General features: G+C 43.8%; 1 protein-coding gene across 6 annotated transcripts in view; it reads right to left on the bottom strand.

Annotated features, from left to right (window-relative positions):
- TRIM24 (tripartite motif containing 24) overlaps positions 1-22,227 on the bottom strand; it is a 66,937-nt gene extending 44,710 nt beyond the window's left edge. For all 6 annotated transcript variants that reach the window (XM_042468346.1, XM_042468348.1, XM_042468350.1 and 3 more), the window contains exon 1: positions 21,764-22,227. In XM_042468346.1, coding sequence (XP_042324280.1) covers positions 21,764-22,175 — 412 coding nt within the window. In that variant the 5' untranslated portion in view covers positions 22,176-22,227. The remainder of the gene's footprint in view (positions 1-21,763) is intronic.
- Positions 22,228-22,752: the final 525 nt, after the last annotated feature.

The following is a 22,752-nucleotide window of genomic DNA, read 5'->3' as shown; positions in this document are numbered from 1 at the left end:
GCTTCCCCCCAGGTATCTTAAAGGGCCACTCGCCACCTGGCCGCCAAACGCCAAGCCAAGGCCGAGCCCAGATCTGAAGCGGGGGGTCCGCCGCGGAGCGCCCCAAGTCCGTGGGCCGCACTCCCGGGGCGTGCGCAGATGCGCACCTCCGACACCCAGGGAGGAGCCGCCCGGCAAGAGGCGCAGTCCCAGCACGGCGGCGGCGTCGGTGGTCCTTGGCGGGGGGGAGGGGGGCGTGTCAGGGAGGGATCGGTTGCCGGCCTTTTGTACCCGCTGCTCTCACCAAGCAGGCTCCTCCCTGCTTCCCCCCTCTGCTTTAATGTCAGGGAGGGCGGCTTGCCTCTCCCTTGCCTCACAGCTGAGCCGCTGAGGAGATGGTAAGAGGGACGATGACTCCCTTTCAGCCCCGGCTGGGGCCTCTCTGCTTCCAGGTGGAGGAGGGATGGTCTGGGGAGGGCGGCTGCCCTCTCCCTTGCCTCACGCTGAGCCGCTGAGGAGATGGTAAGAAGGGAGCTGCCCTTTTCAGCCCCGGCTGGGGCCTCTCTGCTTCCAGGTGGGAGGAGGGATGGTCTGGGGAGGGCGGCTGCCATCTCCTGCCTCACCGCTGAGCCGCTGAGGAGATTATGCAAAATTTAAAACGAAGAAAATAGCCAAAGTGGGGAAAATTTTTTAAGCTAAACGAGATTGAAGACAGACCTCTATGGAGAATTTCCAGAAAAAATGAGTAATATCCAGTGAATGTCTATACCAGCTGTTTAACGTCATAAACCAACATGCCCAAGCAGGTTTTATTTGTTAAGCTTGGTGCTGGTAAATTACAAATTTGAGTTGTGTAAATACAAGAGGACCGACCTGCTGCATTATTCACAAGACAGAGAAAAGGCATAGGACAAAATTAAAGGTGTGAGGGTTTTTGTGTTTTCCATCACATTTCTGAATGGATTCAAATGTTTACATCTCTGCTAGCTGAAAATATATGTTTCTTTTCTTTTTTCATTTAAAGTCAGGTGACACAATGGGATGTCTTCTGTGCTCTAATATTGACCTATGATTGGAACCAAGGGTATGCAATTAGTGAAAATTAAATTTGGGATTTCACATGGAAAATATAAATATGTATAACACAGTTTTATTCTAATTAACTTTTGCTATTTTTTCTAGGGGCAGTTGTTAATACTCCTCTGGGTTGTTTTACAGGGAACAGTTTTGCTGGTGTCCAGATCAGTAGGTAATTGGGAATACTTATATTTGTTCCCTCTATACTAGTTGATTAAACTTGGATTTGTCGCATGCTTGTTGAAAACATTTCAGGATGGACAGGCAGCTTCACTCAGACTAATCCATACAGTTTTTGTGGTTTCCGCGCTATGTGGCCATGTTCTAGAAGAGTATATTCTGCCGTTCACACCCAGCTGTGGCTGGCATCTTCAGAGAGCATTTCCCTGAGATGCCAGCCACAGCTGCTGGCAAAACTCAGGAAAACCTCACACTATGACCCTAGCCAAAAACCCACAAAAAATGATGATGCCAGCCAGAAAGTCTTCAATTCCATAATCAATGTATTAAGGTGAATGTCTTTACAATGGGTATTTATGTGCTTCGAGACATCTCAGTGTATACTCAGAAAAAATCAGTATTATTGTAGGAATTTTATGAGCTCTCTAGTCTGCTGCTTTTAGAAAAAAGATACAACTGTCCATTTCAGAAGGTGGACTTATTCCAGACACAGTTAGTTTAAAAGCATTATCTTCTGATGTAAAATAAAAATATTGGCAAACACAGCCAAATTCAGCTATTCTCCTGGGCATTTTAGAACCTTTTAGGACTGACTATTTTGTTCTCTTCATTAGGAAGAAAGGGTGGATATGCCCTTGTAGTGTTCCACAGCCTGGGTATCTTGGCACAAAATATTTTGTCAGCTCCATTTGATCCATATACAGTGGTACCTCGGGATACGAATACCCAGGTTACGATTTTCGGGATACGAAAAAATCCCATAGGGATTATGTTTCGGGTTACGAAAGTTTTTTCGGGTTACGAAAAAACTCCGCGCTGTTAAATGGAGCCCATTAGCGCCTATGGCAATCGGCTTATGAAGGTTTTTTCGGGTTACGAAATTAGCGCCCGGAACGAATTAATTCGTAACCCGGCACCACTGTAGTCACGCCTAAACTATTTTAGGGTCAATCCTAATCGAAGATTGATCTTTTCATAGAACAAACGCATTGATTCTGGGAATTTCTTGTTAGTGTCTCATTCAACTCCAACTTGTGGCACCTTTATCATAGGCTTCTTTGGCAGATTTTATTCAGACGTCTGGCACTGCCTCCCCTAGGCTTGTAAGAGTAACTTGTCCAAGGTCCATGGGGGCATCCATGGCTGAGCATGATTCTGACCTTGATTTCAGTGACCAAATCCAACACGAAGCCAGTACACCCTGCTGACTCTCCATAGTAGAATTTTTAATTTGGATCAATATTGGGGTCAGAAGATTTTTGCCTTTTCTCCTGCAACTATTTAATGTTATCTACATTACACTTAGCACCATTACAAACTGCTGCCCTTCTTGTGTCATGCAAGGAAATAACTCGCCTCGCCCCCCTCCTGCTGTGCTGGAAACATTACTTATCCCAGGAAATTGGACTAAAAATAGTCTTAAAGGCTTGTTGTAAAGCACTAATTTGTGTTAGTGCCTTAGGTTGAGGGAGAACGGTTAGTCATCATACGTTAGTTAGCTTATAAATTCCACACCTGTGACCTACCTTAAATATCTAAAATTGCTTTAGACCTAAACTACATTTGAGTTTCGGTGTATAACCCACACACCTTTTTAGAAAGCTCTGCTTCAACTAAATGTCACCAATTTAATGTTGATAATGCTTCTTTGTGTCCCAGGATGTGGGTTATGTTCGGTGATTACTTCTTTCTGGTTTATGTGTTACAATGTATTCCACGTGTAGAAAAACGTTGGCATCGCAGATGCTGGGGCATGACTCTTTTATAGAAAATTTGGTATCAGAAGCAAAAAAACATGGAAAGAATAGTGATAACATTCCTACACTACAAAAGAAGAGTAGTTCCATGTGTTGCAACCAACTTTTATTTCAAGCTAACAGGCACATGTGAACAACCTGGTCAGGTAAGGCTTGCAAGTTTAATGGGGGGGAAAATCCAGTTTTCTAGAGACCGTTTTGAAAGCTTCTTCCAAAATGTTCCAGACAGTAGCATGACTTGGCGGGTGCAAACTGCACCAAGTGACCCTAAATGAGTACATCATGCTATGAACAATATAATAAACAGCCTAAAAGATTACAAAAAGAGCCTGGCATCCCAGTATATCCTCAGATTCCAAGACTATGAAGCTTAAATGGAGTGTGATGTCAACTCTGCCCTGTCTGATTTTAACTATTATCATGAATTGGGTGCTCAGGTGCCAGGTGTATGGAACTCCAGATAGAATCCAGATATCTGAGAAATGACAAGACCCTCAATCTCTCAGTCTAAAGAACAAGGTAGTAGGGAGCTTTCCTGTTTCAACCCTACCCTGTTGTACACACAAACCTCCAGATAGCATGGTCCCACCTATCCTGCTCGCTTGTCTGAGAGCTCCCCTCCTTCCCCTGCCTAGATTTGGCCCACATTGTGAAAGACAGTAATTTACTTGTCCTGAACTTTTTTAAGGAGAGAGGAGACACTGAAGTTTCATACCAGCACTTACCATGGGGTAAGCACGATAAATGCGGTAAACCGTTAAGAGGTGTGTCCAAAAGCCGAATGTCCAAGCTTCATAAAAATAAAGGGGTCTCATGAGAAACTAAAGGAATACCAAGCCTGACAGACTTCAAGCTGGCTGAGAACAAAGCATAACTGACTCGCTCCAATGAAGATAATTGTGGGACAATTCTCAGGATACCACAGGCAATGTTGAATGGGAAGATTATGTAATCCTGGTCCCATAAGTATTAATTTTGTAAGCTCTGGATCACAGTTATTTCTGTTTACTTGAGAGAAGTCTCACTAGGAGTAAAGGCTTTTAAAAAAAAAGCCTATTACAGTGGGGCGACAAATGTGTTTGGATAGGAATAATCAGAAATACTGTGAACAAGTGAAGGGGATTGGTGAATTTCAGAACCAACTCCTTCAACTCCCAGCCCATAACAGCCCTCAACTCTTTGGTTTGTGACGTAAAATAAGCCTCTGCCCTGTGCATATGTCAAGCACTTAGCATTTTCACTATACAATCTGATACTCTTTTTCCATTTCCTCGCACTGTCTCTCTATCGATTCTTTATCCAAATGATCTTTCCTCAGCTCTTTTTCAATTCCTTTCTCTTAACTCTTATATACTTCCCATTGCTTACTAGCTGTGAACCCCGTCACTGAATGCCTATAGAATTCCTCCAACATGGGACATCTACAACACAAATGCTCAAAAATTTTGCTTCAGTATGGACAATCATTGGCATTTGGGAGATAAAAAACGGTCGTCCTGCACTCAAACAGTTTGAGAAGCCCTGGTCTAGTGTGAATGGAAGATACTCATAGGCAGTTAGACAACACGACAGAATTATGAGTTCTGATGCCAGGGCGGGGGGAGCTGGGATCCTGTATCGTCTTACTGCGCCATTCCCAGCCTGAAGTGAATGTGCAACATCTTCAGAGACCCTTTTCATAGTGAGGGCCTTTCTATATGGCATTCTTTTAGAATGGACTCCTGTACAGGGACCTCGTGAGGCTGATGGCACAATAAGTAAAGAGGATACCTCTAGAACTCATACTGAATGGATGATCAACTCATAGCTGAAGTGGAGTTGGCAGCAATGGGAGGAGAGGTGCCCTCTTTATGGGCCATGTGGACAGAACTCTATTAAGTGCAATTTTCCCAGAGTTGGGGATGAGAACAGTTGTACCGAGCTGAGCGTTAGAAGGAACAGTTGGTATGGAAAGATGGTTATATTCAAGTAGGAAGATCTCAAAACCAGAACATAAAACCAGAGCAAGAAGCCCTTGATTCCTATAGGGCACTTGATGCAAATGAGTAACTTGATACAAGGACAGGCTTAAATGTGTCCAGAAAGCTGAATTATGAAGTTTACAATGGATGTAGTCAAACAAAAGAAGACCTGAAACGAAAAAAGAACCAACTAGGGAAGGTTAAATTGAGAGAAATTACAACAGCTTGGGTACCTTATGGGATCTGAAATCGAATACACCAAAAATCCATTATTGTCCATATAAGTGGCAAGACAGTGAATCTTTGCTTTCTGACAGATTCAATGTTACAAACTTTGTTGATGCCAAAATATTTTATAATCTTATGTATAAGTTACTTCAGTTTATGTGTATAATGGTATGTGATATGTGTAGTACCAGTAGCCCTCCACCTTTCACAGGTCAGTAAAAGAGTACCAGCTTGTTGTGGGCATTGGCTTACACATTGTAAACTGCTAGGGAATGCTAGTTCACTGCTAAGTGGGTAAAATAGAATGTACTTGCTATTGCTATATTGGTGTTGTTGTAGTTACTGTCCTGAACAGATGTCAACTTATGGTGACTATGATGAACATCTCCGAGACCCCCTATTCTTCATTGCCTAGATCTGCAAATTTAATCCCCATTACCTCCATGATGAGTCTACCATCTGGCGTTTGGTCTTCCTGCCTTTCTACTTCCTCTACCTTTCCAAGCATTATTGTCTTTCTAAGAGTGATGCTTTCTCACATGTGGCCAAAGTACAACAGCTTCAGTTTGATCATTGGCTCCATTGTTCATCCTTTTGCATCCCAGTACTCAACATTCTTGTCCATCACCATCTTGAATAAGTTGATTTTCTTCTTATCCGCTTAATATAATTAATCCATAACTAAACTTGATTCCCAAGATATCTCATATGTAATGCGAATATCCAAATCTAAAACACTCCAAATCCAAGTATTCTGGTCCCAAGCCTTTGGATACTGGACTTAACAGCATATGTTTTCTCCAGAGTAAAATATCTGTCTATGCAGATCCATCCAATTAAAAAAAAATCCTTTATTTGGTTTCCGCAAACATGCTGACCCAAATATTCTTTGCATCAGGAGTTTTCAAAATTTGTACCCCTATGGATTACCACAATCACAGAGTGGGTACCAAATGAACGTACAATTTGGCATAATAAGCCGCCATAATAATTTGTTTTCTTAGAAACAAAGTTGGAAAGACCCAAGAGCCATCCATCCAGCCGGCAGACTACACAATCAAGCACTCCAAACGATGGCCATCCGAGCCTCTGTTTAAAAATCCCAAGGAGACATTCACAATACTCTGGGGGTGAGGTCCACTGCCACAGCAGCTCTTATGGACAGGAAGTTCTTCCAATGTTTAGGTGATAATCTCTTTTCCTGTAGCTTGAACCATTGCTCCCTGCTCATTCTCTGAAGCTGCAGAACAAACTGCTCCATCTTCAGTATAACATCCTTTCAAATATTTAAACCAGGGGAGCCACCTTTTGAGCGGGGGGGGGGGCGGGTTACTGTCCCTCAGACAACTGGGGGGCCGAAGCCGGGAGGGGGGAGCTTCCACCCTTCAGGGGCGGGGCCGATGCCGGGGGTGGAGCTTTCTCTGCTCCTCCTGGCCCCAGCTGTCTGAGGACAGCTAGAAGTGGGGGGGGGATTGGGAGAGTGGGTGACAGGCGCGCTCCTGCTCCTCCTGCCCTTCCTTGGCCCCAAGCGCTCTCAGAGACAGCTGAGAACCAGTAAGGGCTCGTGTGAGGCAGCGAGCAGAGGCGCGCGCCCCGCTCCTGTCCTCGGGGCTTTGTCAGGCCTGAGGGTCCTCCAAAGGACACCTCAGGCTGCCAAAGCCCCGGGGGAGGAGGAGGCTTGTGCCGCCCTCCCTCGGCCGCTTCCTTCGCCAAACCAGGCCCAAGGGGCCCTTCGGCGGTGAAGGGGACGGCCGAAACCACTATCATTGTTAAAGCAGACTTTAGCATTAAAAGCACAAAAAAACAGAAAGCCACTTGGAAAGTCGTACTGTCTCACCTCAGAAGAGGCATGTCTCAGAAACTGACTGATACATCATCAGCATCACATCACACCACCACTATTATTGTTAAAGCAGACCTTTTAGCAATTAAAGCACCAAAAATACACAGAAATGGCACTTGGGAAAGTCACACTGTACTCATGTCAGAAAGAGTGCATGTCTCAGAAACCTGAGCTCCATCCATCATCATCTCACATCATCATCACCACCTGTACCCGCCTCTCTCACAGGCGGGCTCCTCCCAAACTTTCCCCCAGGAGTCTTAAAGGGCCCACTCGCACCTGGCCGCCAAACGCCAAAGCCGAGCCCAGAGTCTTAAGCGGGGGGGTCCGCCGCGGAGCTCCCCAAGTCCGTGGGCGGCACTCCCGGGGCGGTGCGCAGATGCGCACCTCCGACACCCCGGGAGGAGGCCGCCCGGCAAGAGGCGCAGTCCCAGCAACGGCGGCGGCGTCGGTGGTCCTTGGCGAGGAGGCGGAGGGGGGCGTGTCAGGGAGGGATCGGTTGCCCGGCTTTTGTACCCGCTGCTCTCACCAAGCAGGCTCCTCCCTGCTTCCCCCCTCTGTCTTTAATGTCAGGGAGGGCGGCTGCCTCTCCCTTGCCTCACAGCTGAGCCGCTGAGGAGATGGTAAGAAGGGACGCTGACTCCCTTTTCAAGCCCCGGCTGGGGCCTCTCTGCTTCCAGGTGGGGCGAGGGATGGTCTGGGGAGGGCGGCTGCCTCTCCCTTGCCTCACCACTGAGCCGCTGAGGAGATTATGCAAAATTTACACTGAAAGAAAAATAGCCAAAGTGGGGAAAATTTTTTAAAGCTAAACTGAGATTGAAGACAGACCTCTATGGAGAATTTTCCAGAAAAAATGAGTAAATATTCCAGTGAATGTCTATACCAAGCTGTTTAACGTCATAAATCAACATTGCCCAAGCAGGTTTTATTTGTTGTAAGCTTGGTGCTGGTAAATTACAAATTTGATTGTGTTAAATACAAGAGGACCTGACCCTGCTGCAATTATTTCACAAGACAGAGAAAAGGCATAGGACAAAATTAAATGGTGTGAGGGTTTTTTGTTGTTTTCCATCACAATTTCTGAAATGGATTCAAACTGTTTACATCTCTGCTAGCTTGAAAAATAATATGTTTTCTTTTCTTTTTTTCATTTAAAGTAGGGTACACAATGGGATGTCTTCTGTGCTCTAATATTTGACCTATGATTGGAACCCTAAGGGTATGCAATTAGTGAAAAATTAATAATTTGGGGATTTACACATGGAAAATATAAATACTGTATAACACAGTTTTATTCTAATTAACTTTTGCTATTTATTTCTAGGGGCAGTTGTTAATACTCCTTCTGGGTTGTTTTACAGGGAACAGTTTTGCTGGTGTCCAGATACTAGTAGGTAATTGGGAATACTATATTGGTTCCTCTTTCTATTACATAGTTGATTAAACTTGGATTTGTCTGCATTGCTTGTTGAAACATTTCAGGATCTGGACAGGCAAGCTTCACTCAGACTAATCCAATACAGTTTTTTGTTGGTTTCTCGCGCTATGTGGCCATGTTCTAGAAGAGTATATTCCTGCCGTTTCAACCAGCAGCTGTGGCTGGCATCTTCAGAGAGCATTTTCCTGAAGATGCCAGCCACAGCTGCTGGCAAAACATCAGGAAAACCCTTCTACAATATGACCTCATAGCCCAAAAAACCCACAAAAAATGATGGATGCCAGCCATGAAAGTCTTCAATTTCACATAATTCAATGTATTTAAGGTGAATGTCTTACAATGGGTATTTATGTGCTTCGAGACATCTCAGTGTATACTCAGAAAAAATCAGTATTATTTGTAGGAAATTTTTATGAGCTCTCTAGTCTGCTGCCTTTTAGAGAAAAAGATACAACTGTCATTTTCAGAAGGTGGACTTATTTCCAGACACAAGTTAGTGTTATAAAGCATTATCTTCTGATGTAAAAATAAAAATATTTGGCAAACACAGCCAAATTCAGCTATTCCTCCTTGGGCAATTTTAGAACCTCTTTTAGGACTGACTATTTTAGGTTCTCTTCATTTAAGGAAGAAAGGGGTGATATGCCCTTTGTAGTTTCCACAGCCTGGGTATCTTGGCACAAAAATATTTTGTCAGCTCCAATTTGATCCATATAGTCACGCTAAACTAATTTTATAGGTCAATCCTAATCTGAAGATTGATCTTTTCATAGAACAAACGCATTGATTCTGGAATTTATTGTTATGTGTCTTCATATCAACTCCAACTTGTGGCACCTTTATCATAGGCTTCTTTTGGCAAGATTTATTCAGACGTCTGGCACTGCCTCCCTCTAGGCTTTAAGAGTGTAACTTGTCCAAGGTCATGGGGGCATCCATGGCTGAGCATGATTCTGAACCTTGATTTCAGTGACCTAATCCAACACTGAAGCCAGTACACCATGCTGACTCTCATAGTAGAATTTTTAATTTGGATCAATAATTGGGTCAGAAGAATTTTTGCCTTTTCAATACTGCAAACTATTTAAATGTTATCTACAATTACACTGTAGCAACATTTACAACTGCTGCACCTTCTTGTGTCTATGCAAGGAAAATTAACTCCGCCTCAGCCCCTCCTGCTGTGCTGGAAACATTAATCTTATCCTCAGAGAAATTGGAACTAAAAATATAGTCTTAAAGGGCTTGTTGTAAAGCACTAAATTTGATGTTAGTGACATTAGAGTTGAGTGGAACAGAAAGTTAGTATCATACAAGTTAAAAGTTAAGACTTATAAAATTAACCAACAAAATGTGACCTACCTTAAATATCTAAAATTGCTTTAGACCTAAAACTACATTTGAAGTTCCAGGTGTATTAAACACCATCACACCTTTTTAGAAAGCATCTGCTTCAACTAAATGTCACCAATTTAATGTTGATAATGCTTCTTTGTGTCCCAGGATGTGGGTATGTTCGGTGATTACTTCTTTTCTGGTTTAATGTGTTACAATGTATTCCACTGTGTTAGAAAAACTGTTGGCATTCGCAGATGCATAGGGCATGACTTCTTTTATAGAAAATTTGGTATCAGAAGCAAAAATAACATGGAAAGAATAGTGATACATTCCTACACTACAAAAAGAAGAGTAGTTCCAAGTGTTGCAACAAACATTTTATTTCAAGCTAACAGGCACATGTGAAACAACCTGGTCAGGTAAGGCTTGCAAGTTTAATGGGGGGAAAAATCCAGTTTTCTAGAGACCGTTTGAAAGCTTCTTCCAAAATGTATCCAGACAGTAGCATGACTTGGCGGGTGCAAACTGCACCAAGTGACACCCTAAATGAGATGACATCACTGCTATGAACAAATATAATAAACAGCCTAAAAGATTACCAAAGAGCCTAGGCATCCCATGTATATATCCTCAGATTCCAAGACTTATGAATGCTTAAATGGAGTGTTGATGTCAACTCTGCCCTGTCTGATTTTAACTATTATCATGAATTGGGTGCTCAGGTAGCCAGGTGATTATGGAACTCCAGATAGAATCCAGATTATCTGAGAAATGACAAGGACCCTCAATCTCTCAGTCTAAAGAAACAAGGGTAGTAGGGAGCTATTCCTGTTTCACCCTACCCATGTTTGTAATACAACAAACCTACCAGAATAGCATGGTCTCACCTATCATGCTCGCTTGGTCTGAGAGCTCCCTCCTTCCCCTGCCTAGATTTGGCCCACATTGTGAAAGATCAGTAATTTACTTGTCCTGAAACTTTTTTAAGGAGAGAGGAGACACTGAAGATTTTCATACCAGCACTTACCATGGGGTAAGCACTGATAAAATGCTGGTAAACCGTTAAGAGTGTGTGTCCAAAAGCCTGATATGTTCCTAAGCTTCATAAAAATAAAGGGGTCCTCATAGAAAACTAAAGGAAATACCAAGCCTGACAGACTTCAAGCTGGCTGAGAACAAAGCATAACTGACTCTGCTCCAATGAAGATAAATTGTGGGACAATTCTCAGGATACCACAGGCAATGCTGAATGGGAAGATTATGTAATCCATGGTCCCATAAGTATTAATTTTGTAAGCTCTGGATCACAGTTATTTCTGTTTCTACTTGAGAGTAAGTCTCACTAGGAGTAAATAGGCTTTTAAAAAAAATAGCCTATTTACAGTGGGGCTGACAAATGTGAATTTGGATAGAATAATCAGAAATACTGTGAACAAGTGAAGGGGATTGGTAATTTCAGAACCAACTCCTTCAACTCCCAGCCCCATACAACAGCCTCAACTCTTTGGTTGTGACGTAAAATAATGCCTCTGCTCCCTGTGCATATGTCAAGCACTTAGCATTTTTCATCTATACAATCTGATAACTCTTTTTCTCATTTCCTCAGCACTGTCTCTCTATCGATTCTTTATTCAAATGATCTTATTTCCTCAGCTACTTTTTCAATTCCTTTCTCTTAATCCTCTTATATTACTTCCTCATTGGCTTACTTAGCATGTGAACTCCCAGTCACTGGAATGCCTATAGAATTTCCCAACATGGGAACATCTACAACTACAAATGCTCAAATAATTTTGCTCCAGTATGGTACCAATCATTGGCATATTGGGAGAATAAAAACGTGTCAGTCCTGCACATCAAACAGTTTGAGAAGCACTGGTCTAGTGTGAATGGAAGATACTCATAGGCAGTTTAAAGACAACACAGACAGAATTATGAGTTCTGATGCCAGGGCGGGGGGAGCTGGAGGAATCCTGTATCGTCTTACTGCCATTTCACAGCCTGAAGTGAAATGTGCAACATCTTCAGAGACCCTTTTCAATAGTGAGGGCCTTTCTATATAGGGCTATTCTTTTAGAATGGACTCCTGTACAGGTGGAACCTCAGTGAGGCTGATGGCAATAAAGTAAAATGAGGATGCCTCTAGAACTCATACTGAAATGGATGATTCAACTATAGCTGAAGTGGATGTTTGGCAGCAATGGGAGGAGAAGGTGCCCTCTTTATGGGCCATGTGGACTGAACATCTATTAAGTGCAATTTTCCCAGAGTTGGGAATGAGAACAGTTTGTACCGAGCTGTAGCGCTAGAAGGAACAGTTGGTATGGATAAAGATATGTTATATTCCAGTATGGAAGATCTCAAAACCAGAAACATAAAAACCAGAGCAAAGAAGCCCTTGATTCCTATAGGGCACTTGATGCAAATGATGTAACTTGATACCAAGGAAGGCATTAAATGTGTCAGAATAGCTGAAATTATGAAGTTTTACAAATGGATAGTAGTCAAACAAAAAAGAATACCTGGAAACGAAAAAGAACCAACTAGGGAAGGGTTAAATTAGAGAAATTATCAACAGCTTGGGTATCCCTTATCTGGAATTCTGAAATCTGAAATACACCAAAATCCATTATTTGGCCACATAAGTGGCTAAGACAGTGACATCTTTGCTTTCTGACAGATTCAATGTATACAAACTTTGTTTGATGCACAAAATTATTTTTATAATATTATGTATAAAGTTACTTTCAGTTTATGTGTATAATGTGTATGTGATAATGTGTATGTACAGTAAGCCCTCCACCCTTTCACAGGTCAGTAAAATGAGTACCCAGCTTGTTGTGGGCAATTGGCTTACACATTGTAAACTGCTTAGGGAATGCTAGTTCACTGATAAGTGGTATAGAAATGTACTTGCTATTGCTATACAGTATTGGTGTTGTTGTAGTTAACTGTCCTTGAACAGACGTCAACCTATGGTGACTATGAATGAAACATCTCCGAGACCCCCTATTCTTCATTGCCTAGATTCTGCAAATTTAATCCCATTACCTCCATGATTGAGTCTACCCATCTGGCGTTTGGTCTTCCTCTCTTTCTACTATCCTCTACCTTTCCAAGCATTATTGTCTTTTCTAATGAGTGATGCTTTCTCACAATGTGGCCAAAGTACAACAGCTTCAGTTTGATCATCTTGGCTTCCATTTGTTCATCCTTTTGTTCATCCCAGTATTCTCAACATTCTTGTCCATCACCTCATCTTGAATAAGTTGATTTTCTTCTTATCCGCTTAATATAAATTAATTCCATAACTAAACTTGGATCTCCCAAGATATCTTCAATGTATATGCGGATATCCAAATCCTAACAACCTCAAAATCAAAGTAATTCTGGTCCAAGCATTGGATACTGGGACTTAACAATGCATTATTTTTCTCCAGAGTAAAATATACTGTCTATGCAGATCCAATCAATTAAAAAAAAAATCCTTTATTTGGTTTCCGCAAACATTGACCCAAATATTCTTTGCATCAGGAGTTTTCAAATTTGTACCCCTATGGATTACCACAATCACAGGAGTGGGTACCAAATGAAGTACAATTTGGCATTAAGCGCCATTACTAATTTGTTGTTCTTAGAAACAAAGTTGGAGAGACTCAAGAGCCATCCCATCCAGCCGTGCAGGACTACACAATCAAGCACTCCAAACAGATGGCCATCCAGCCTCTGTTTAAAAATCCCAAAGGAGACTTCCCATACTCTGGGGGGTGAGGTCCATGCCAAGCAGCTCTTATGGACAGGAAGTTCTTCCTAATGTTTAGGTGTAATCTCTTTTCCTGTAGCTTGAATCCATTGCTCCCTGCTCTATTCTCTGAAGCTGCAGAAAACAAACTTGCTCCATCTTCAGTATAACATCCTTTCAATATTTAAACCAGGGGAGCCACCTTTTTGAGCGGGGGGGGGGGCGGGTTACTGTCCCTCAGACAACTGGGGGGGCGAAGCCGGGAGGGGGACTTCCACCCTTCAGGGGCGGGGCCGATGCGGGGGGTGGAGCTTTCTCTGTCCCTTTCCTGGCCCCCAGCTGTCTGAGAGACAGCTAGAAGTGTGGGGGGGGGGATTGGGAGAGTGGGTGACAGCGCGCTCCTTCCTCTGCCCTTCCTTGGCCCCAAGCTGCCTCTCAGAGACAGCTGAGACCAGTAAGGGCTCGTGAGGGCAGGAGCAAGAGGCGCGCGCCCGCTCCTGTCCTCGGGGCTTTGTCAGGCCTGAGGTGTCCTCCAAAGGACACCTCAGGGCTGCCAAAGCCCCCGGGGAGGAGGAGGCTTGTGCCTGCCCTCTCTCGGCCGCTTCCTTCGGCCGAACAGGCTCCAAGGGGCCTTCGGCGAAGGGGACGGCCGAACACTAATCATTGTTAAAGCAGACTTTAGCATTAAAAGCACCGAAAAAAACAGAAATGCACTTTGGAAAGTCGTACTGTCTCACCTCGAAAAGGGCATGTCTCAGAAACTGACTGAATCATCAAATCATCATCATCACTACCACCACTAATATGTGTAAGCAACCTTTTAGCATTAAAAGCACCGAAAAATACACAGAAATGCACTTTGGAAAGTCACACTGTCTCCGTCAGAAGAGTGCATGTCTCAGGAACTGATGATTCATCATATCATCATCAACCCACACCACCACCACCCCACCACCACCACCACTACACACCACCATTGTTTAACGCAGAATACTGCAAAAAATGGACTTTAAAAACACATTTAATTAAAATCAAGACTGCAACAAAATGGACTTTAAAAACACATTATATTAAATAAATACTGGAAAAAATGACTTTAAAAACATTTAATTAAAATAAATACTGGAGAAATGGACTTTAAAAACACATTTAATTAAATAAAATGTACTGGAAAAAAATGGATTTGAAACAGCCAACTTAACCAAAATAAATACTGTAAATGGGCACCCACCTCTCCTCTTTCATCCTCTCCTCCCTGGCACCAAAAAAGGGCAAAGGAAATGGCTCTTTCCTTCCCTCTCGGCTGCAGCCCAGCCCAACAGAGGAGGACTCCTCCTCCGAGCCTGGCTGGCCAATGGGGGCAGACTGGGGCTGAACGCCCCGCCCCTGCCAGCCCTCACGGCTCCAGCCTGAGAGAAGGGGCGGGCTGTTCAGCTCCAGCCTCAGGAGGAGGAATGCCTTCATTAGCCAGGGGAGGAGGCAGGTGGGCTGCGGAGGAGGGGGAAGAGGCGGATGAGCGACGGCAGCGCCCAAAAAAAGGAGGTGGGTGGCCACTGTGGGAGAGCAGGTGGAGGAGCGCGCCAGCCTGCAGCCAAGGCAAAAATGGGGCCCAAGCAGGGGAGGAGATTGGCGGCGGGGGGCAGGACCATGCTGGGGCGGTCGGCCGCTCGCCTGATGTGAGGGCCGGGGTTGCCGACCCCTGATTTAAACTGCTGGTGTATGCAAGACCTGGGTGCATGTAAGTCCACACGCAGAAGAGTTGTGCCAGGAACAAGAAAAGGTCTGCTGTACAGTTAATGGAATTTGGAGAAATCCTTCTCCCACACAGAAGCTGCAGATACGACAACTGCTGAGTTCTCTTTAAGAGGGTTTTAATCGTGGTTGCAATATTTACAGGTACTTACACCAACTGACATAATGCTCCGCCACCATCCACCAACCACAGAGAGCATTGGCCCTCCTTCCCTATGTACACAATCACCAGCAGATTCTGGTCCAACCCCCCAACTGGTGTGTTAACAGTTTCCTGTCCCCTGTGTGCCATGACTCTGCAATATTGATGATTGATGACTTCATGTCATGCCGTTGTGTCATCAGCTTCCTATGACTCAGCTCACTTCACTATGCACTGTCATCATGGCTTCCTGTTGAACTCTGGTTACTCTAACCTTTGTTCCATATTGCTGCATCTAGGACATTTTCACTCTGAATGCAATCCATCCTGACATAAACAGGGCTATCGTATCACGTCTCAATCTTCTCCTACCCAGGCTAAGCATATCCAGCTCCCTAAGCCACTCCTCACAGGACATGGTTTCCAGACCCTTCACCATGTTGGTTGCCCTCCTCTGGACACACTCCAGATTGTCAGGATCCCTACTGAATTGTGGTGCCAAAGTATTCCAGGTGAGGCCTGACTAAAGCAGAATACAGTGGTACTATTACTTCCCTTGATCTAGACACTATTGATGTGGCCTAGAATTAGGTTGGCATTTTTAACTGTTGCATCACCCTGTTGACTCATGTTCAATTTGTGGTGTACTTAGGGATTCCTAGGACTCTTGTGTGCCTTCAAGTCATTTCTGACTAAAAATATTAACCTTTTATCTCTTTTTCTAATTTTTTGAAATCATCCTCTGGTACATTTCCCCTAGAGAAGCAAGCCCCTCTCACCAGATGGCTCTATCCCAGCCATCTTAATTCAGCCCCACTTTCTTGCTATGCCCCAACAAGTAGATGTACATCAGCATGTTTTCTAGTTCCTGTTGCTAATGTCCAGTCCCAGGCTGTTCTTCTGAGGTGAAAGAAGTGACCATTGTCAGAGCCAAAGACAGGGTAGTAGCCCCCTCTGTTTTTCCTTTGCTTCATCTATCCTTTTCGAATGTCTTCCTTGCTGTTCCTCCACTTCCTTCCCTCAGACTAGAATGTCTGCTACCACTTTCTTCCCTTCAACTCTACATGTTGCAGCCTTGCTTTCTAACCAGCTCCCACACATCTATGCAATGAAAATGTGCAGGGGACTGCTACTGGCCTCAATCCAACCCAATAGCTCAACAGCAGGCAGGAGAGGTACTGAGGAGGTTGCAATACTGAGAGCCATTTTAAAAATACACCAAGACTCACTGGTCTCAAGCCATAAAACCGAGGAAGATGAAATGCCCTCTCTCCAACCCAACTGCCATTGCCATGGCCTCAGAGTGAGACAAGAGGCATGATCCGCTGGACTTGATGCCCTCCCTCACTGCTATCCTCTTTCCTTGTGTGCCCTGTCTTTAGATCCTATGCCTGAGGGCAAGGAACTGCTTTTTCTTGTTCTTTTTCTTGTAAAGCCCCATATACAGTGCTGGTGCATTATAAATGAATGATAATTATAAATCTGCTTTACATGGAAGGAAAGTGCACCATTTATCTGTTCACCACAGCAAGCCACCACCTGTATGAATTTCTATTGCACCTGCTCATTTCTTCCTTCATTGTATAGGACGCCATATAGAATTAAAATCTGATTTCTCAAGAACTGAGAGAACATGATTTACCAATTAGTAAAAGGTTTCAATATCATGTTTTCTATATAACAAATATCAGAATATTTATACAGGGGTCTGTTCTCCTGATGTTCAGCAGGCATGGTTTTCTGGTACAGCTTAGGTTAACCAACTAAAATAATTGTGAGCTATTGGTTGATTTACATAGACACATACCAATTACATTTGAAAATGTTTTTAAGCCTTTTTTATCATTTTTTAAAAATACTGTGTCACAGCCCTGCATTACCTGTGGTCTTTCTGTTTGAGCACATGCAAATAGATAATAATGTTCAGCAGTACTGTCAGCACCTATAATTGTCCAAGGTGCTAAAAAATTATCTGAGAGTCTCCAAGTTTTACATACAGAACTTTACTACAGAATATTTACAACACTATATATAAACCAACAACTATCCAACCAACCATCTACTAACAGCAACCCACACAGAACATAGGTCACACCCATATTAATACACTTGTTCCATTACATGATCACCTCACACAGGTGTCTGCAACAGTCCTCTTACATCAGTCGCTCGCATCATGTCTGCTGTGCCATCGTGGGCATATTCTACAAGGTGTGATTGATGACACTCCATGTCAATCACCAAGCTGCAACTTTTCACTTGTGTTGCATCATCCAGCATCTATATTCTGTACAGTGAAATTCAGTTTCATTTTTACATACACTGACATACTGCGATTTTAATATTTAATATTTGTAAATAAGGTTTTAACTTCATAATTTTTAAAAAAACACTGTAAGCCACCTTGGATTCCAGATAGAGCAAGGGAGGGTATAAATTAACTAAATAAATGAATAGAATACATAAACAGATTCTCCCAACCCTGCAGTGACCAACTGGAGAAATGTTGCCCTGGAGAAGCAATTCTCAGAACCTGCCTCTGCCCCATGTTCCAGAGACCAGGCCCTTCTGTACATACTTTTGTTGGGAAAGGACATTTCTAATGAAGAGCAAAGCCTTTACTGTAATTGTCCCAACACCACCTGATGAGATTTGAAGGCTGTTCTGTCCCACTCTCCCTTATTTCCAAAGAGTGTAAAATATAATTGGTTTGGAAGGTATCTGAGTTATAGTATGACTTCTGCATTACAATTTGACTCATCTGTTCATATTTGGACTTACTTATTGTATTTATGATTTTAAATTATAAAAGTGGGGAAGTAGCATTTATAAATATGCATGAATATGTTAAATAAAAACAGACACTATCTTCTGAATGTTACAGTACTCATAAAGGTACTGATATAAACCCATTTGCTTTGAGAGAATTTTTCCCCCTTTTCAGGGCAGTTCACTGGCAATGAAATACTCTATTAGCTTCTAACAACAAAACTAAGGATGTAAAATGAAGTGATGTAAACAGTCTGCAGGGGGAAAAGTTAGTGACATCCAGACAAAACTCTTCTTTATCAAAGTCTGAAGTAGTACAGATTTCAAGTTTCAAATGATTGTATATGCACTTTGTTTCACAGATCTCACCTGAATCAGTATACAGTAATAGAACCACAGCTAAACAGCTATCATATGAGTTATGATATAATGTATTTAAGAGTGCACATGTACATCGTAGCCAACAGAGATGTCTGATGTAAATAACAGAATAGAGTCTGTACATAACATCTAGTTTAAATTATAAAGAATATGATACAGGATATTATGTATGCTGCCTTACATAGTTTACAGTCACTCATATCACTGATGAAGTTAGTATCAAACAAACACCTCTATGTAATCTTAAGCAGTTAGGAGACTGGGCCTCACTATTTTTATATCCATGGCTTGTTCTGTGTAATAATAATAAGTGCCTACAGTTTGCAATTTTTTACTGTATTAAGAACTCCTTCAGCTGCACAATACAGTGCATTTGCTCAATCTAGCCAAGTCCACACCTTCACACTGCATATTAGTCTATAAACTAATTGGGAGTCAGTTGCGATTTGCTCACCACCACCCCGGTCATATACTAATAAGATACTATAAGAAGGACTTATACAAGTAAGAAGTAGCTAAACCACCAAATATGTATTTACTAAGGATGTATAAAAATTTAAACATCACTGGGAGCATTTTACATGCAACTTCTAAAAGAAGAACGAGATGACTCCTATAAGTGTTATGCTTAAAACTATGTGATGTGTAGAAACAATTAATTCAGGTTAATGATAATGACAATGGCTTCAAGAGTCTCAAGAGATATATATCCTGGGGACTGTCTAATTAGCAATTTGTAACCCGTTCTGTGAGCTTTTCTAAAGATTGGGGTATACATAAAATAAATACCAAGAGTATACAGTATAATAAACAATTTTATCAGACACAAATTTGTCCCTTTTAATGCAAACAGGAAAAGATGACTCTTTGTGCTTGTGTTTTACAAGAGCATACACACACACTTATTTCATTCTTTATCTCCACTAATAGCAAAATATCCTGAAGTTGAACCTATCTTTCACCCAACAATAAGGTAACACAAGCACAGAAACATCAGCTTGTCAGCAAACAATGGACTTAGATGTCCCTCACTGAAAGTCATCAAGTGCACAAAAAAAGGGGGGAGGGTTCAAGTATCAGTTCCCAACACAGATGTTAATAGAACAATTAATTACCTTTTGGACCATTCTGTTTTGCCCAAATACCTGACTTCAACAGGGCTTACTAATAAGGAGGCCATTTCACGGGGGCTATGCTCTAGTAGGGATTTCCTGGCTCACACCTTTACTAAACACAGGATGCTGGGCATAAACAATAGGAAGTTGCAGTCAATTATGGTTTCCCTTCCTAAAGGCAGAGTTTTCAACTGCATCTCATCCTCCTCCCCATTTCCTGCTCTACTGAGAAGCAGAATGAATCCACATCACATCACTCCATGCTTACAACCACACACTATTGTTTGCTTTTCACTTCTAGGGATGCAGCCCCTGCACACTTTTGGGTCTCTTCTCAACCTACATCTCTCTGTGGTTCGCGCATCCAAGGGTCTCAATATGTTCATGCAACTTTGACAAAATACTACCACAGAACCAGAAATCATAGCCAGGGGTAGCTATGTTGACCATGTACCCACAAGACAGCAATACCTTTATGAGGCTAACCAAAATGCACAAGATACACGTTAAAAGCTTTGGAAACGTGCCTCCAAGGCGACTTGAATTGAGAACAGCCACAACATACAGTACTGAGAAAAGGCACAGACTTGGGACTAAGAGTCTTAACTTTTTTCTCCTGCATGGTTTCTTTGAAACACCTTTGCCTGATGAAGAAGCCAGCGGGGGCTTCCAAAGCTTGCAACACGTATTTTGTGCATTTTGATGGGCCCCGTAAAGGTACTGCTGTTTTGTGAATATGGGATGTTGTTGCACATTGCATTTAATGGGACTTGAGCATCCACACGGATTTTGGTATCCACAAAGGGGTGTGTCCTGGAACCAAACCCCAGGAGATAGCAAGGGCCCACTGTACTTTTTGCTGAGAGAACTGGGGCTTTCATTTGGGATGTTATCGTTCTGGACCATGGAAAAACCTGAGCTTAAACTTGAGCTGGGGCTTATCACAATAATAATAATAATAATAATAATAAACAAAATATTTATTTATAGCCCGCCTTTCCACAGATCAAGGCGGGTTACAACAAGTGCCAATTGCAGGATAAAAACACAACAACACAGCAAATATATACGTTAAAGCACCAAATACAATCAAACAATGTAACACTATCCAGCTAGCTTAGGATGTACAACAACAACAACAACGACAATGACAGTGAGGGGAAGGAAGGAGGCTACAAAGGGAACATCAACGCTAGGCCTTCCTTCTGAAATAAATACTGGGAGGGGAGTAGCTCCAATTTTAGTATTTACTTTGTTTTAGTACATTAGCGTATTAACTTAGTATTTTATACTCTTGCGTTTTATTATCTGCCCTTTTGTGAAATGGGCGTTAGAAATAAACATTATTATTATTGTTGTTCTTAAAAGAGAATTTAAAATGAAGATCCACTAGCTATCCTTTCCTCTTGTCGCCTGCCCTCCACACCTCCCACAGCGTTTCTTCACAGTCACCTCTGAGCAATGGCACCCCAAAGGCATTTGGTTGACAAGGTGCGTTCAGAGGAGGCTGAGAGAGTGTGACTTGTCTCGTGGATTTCCATGGCCAAGCTGGGAACTGAACCCAGGCCTCCAGAGTCACAGTCCAGGGCTCAGGCCACTACTCTCTCTGGCTCTGCACACTCCCCACAAAGTGGGCTTCAGAGCTGGATCTCCCACTTTGCTTTAGTTGTTTGTTACACTCCTATAGATATACATTCATGCTTCTTAGTCCTGCTTTTGGACAGTCCTCCTGGGCAGATAGACGGTTGAAATGTAGGACGTGTCCTGGGAAAGGTGGCCCTGAATGGAGGATGTCTCTTGGGAAATGAGGGCGCCTGGTCACCCTGAATATGGAAGATGCTTTGGGGATTCCTCCTCCTGGGGAATGTAGGACATGTCCTGGAAAAGGAGGGTGCTAGGTCTCACTAGGTGGAGGGCATTTTGAGCCTTCCCCTTGGACTGGAAGGCTGAAATGGAAGACGCGTCCTGGGAAAGGAGGACGCCTGGTGACCCTGGCCCCTGCTCTCCTCAAAGGCCCCCGACTCCCCCAGCGGAACAAAGCCAGGCCGGGGCTGCTCTTACCCGGGTTGCAGTGGAGCGGCGAGGGCGGCGCGGAGACTGGCGACGAGGAGGAGGAGGAGGAGGGGGCCGGCGAGGGCTGGAGCAGCAGCGGCGGCGGCGGAGGCAGCGGCGGAGGGTCCTTGGCTCCGCTGTTCCCGGGCGAAGGGCCCGAGGAGGGGGGCGGCAGCATGAGGTAGCGGTGGGGCGGGGGCAGGCAGCGCAGGCACAGCGAGTGCAGGCAAGGCAGCAGCTTGGGCCGCCGGCTCTGGATGTGTTGCCCGCACACCCCGCAAGTGTCCAACAGGTTGAGGCGGCAGTCCGACGGGCCTTGGCGGCTCTCCGCCTCGTTCTCCCCGCCCGCCGCCGCCGATGCTACTAGCACTGCCGCCGGAGCGGCCAAAGAGGGCCCCGGTCCGGCCGGAGACGCCTCCATTGTTGAGCCAACAAACGCCGCTCCCTCCCTACCTCCCTCCCTCCCTCGGCCGTCCCCCCCTCTCTCTCTCTCTCTCTCTCAGGGCTGCGTGCGCAACCGCCTCTCAACGCACACAGCCCAACGGCCGCCCAGGTCCCGCCCCCTCCTCCTCCCACGCCCCTTTCATCCGCCAGGAGAAGCTCCGCCCCCTCCGCTCCAGTCAGGCTTGTAGCGCCTTCCCTGAGGCGCGGTAGGTTCTCTGTGGCAATTAGCCCCGCCCCCGCGATGACGACCTTCCCGATGCCGGCCCCTTCACTACTCCAGCGCGACCACGCCCCTTTTAGTTGGCCCCTTTTGGTTGGCACGTTGCTATTGGCCACGCCCCTCTGCATCCTAACGTTCCTATTGGCCCGAGGTTGGCTCCTCCCCTTGGCGTGGCCCCGCCCTTTTTCCTTCTAATATAGTCCCCCATAAAGTAATATAATTAATAGAATGTAATATAGCAATATTCTTTTTTCATGTAGTTTTACTACATAATATAATTCACTGAACATAATATAACACTATTATTATTATTATTGTATAGCACTAATATACC

The sequence above is a fragment of the Sceloporus undulatus genome, chromosome 5 (genome assembly GCF_019175285.1).
Source record: "Sceloporus undulatus isolate JIND9_A2432 ecotype Alabama chromosome 5, SceUnd_v1.1, whole genome shotgun sequence".
In the NCBI taxonomy this organism is placed as follows: domain Eukaryota; kingdom Metazoa; phylum Chordata; class Lepidosauria; order Squamata; family Phrynosomatidae; genus Sceloporus; species Sceloporus undulatus.
Note: the sequence above shows the minus strand (reverse complement) of the source record. Positions and strands in the feature narration are given on the sequence as shown.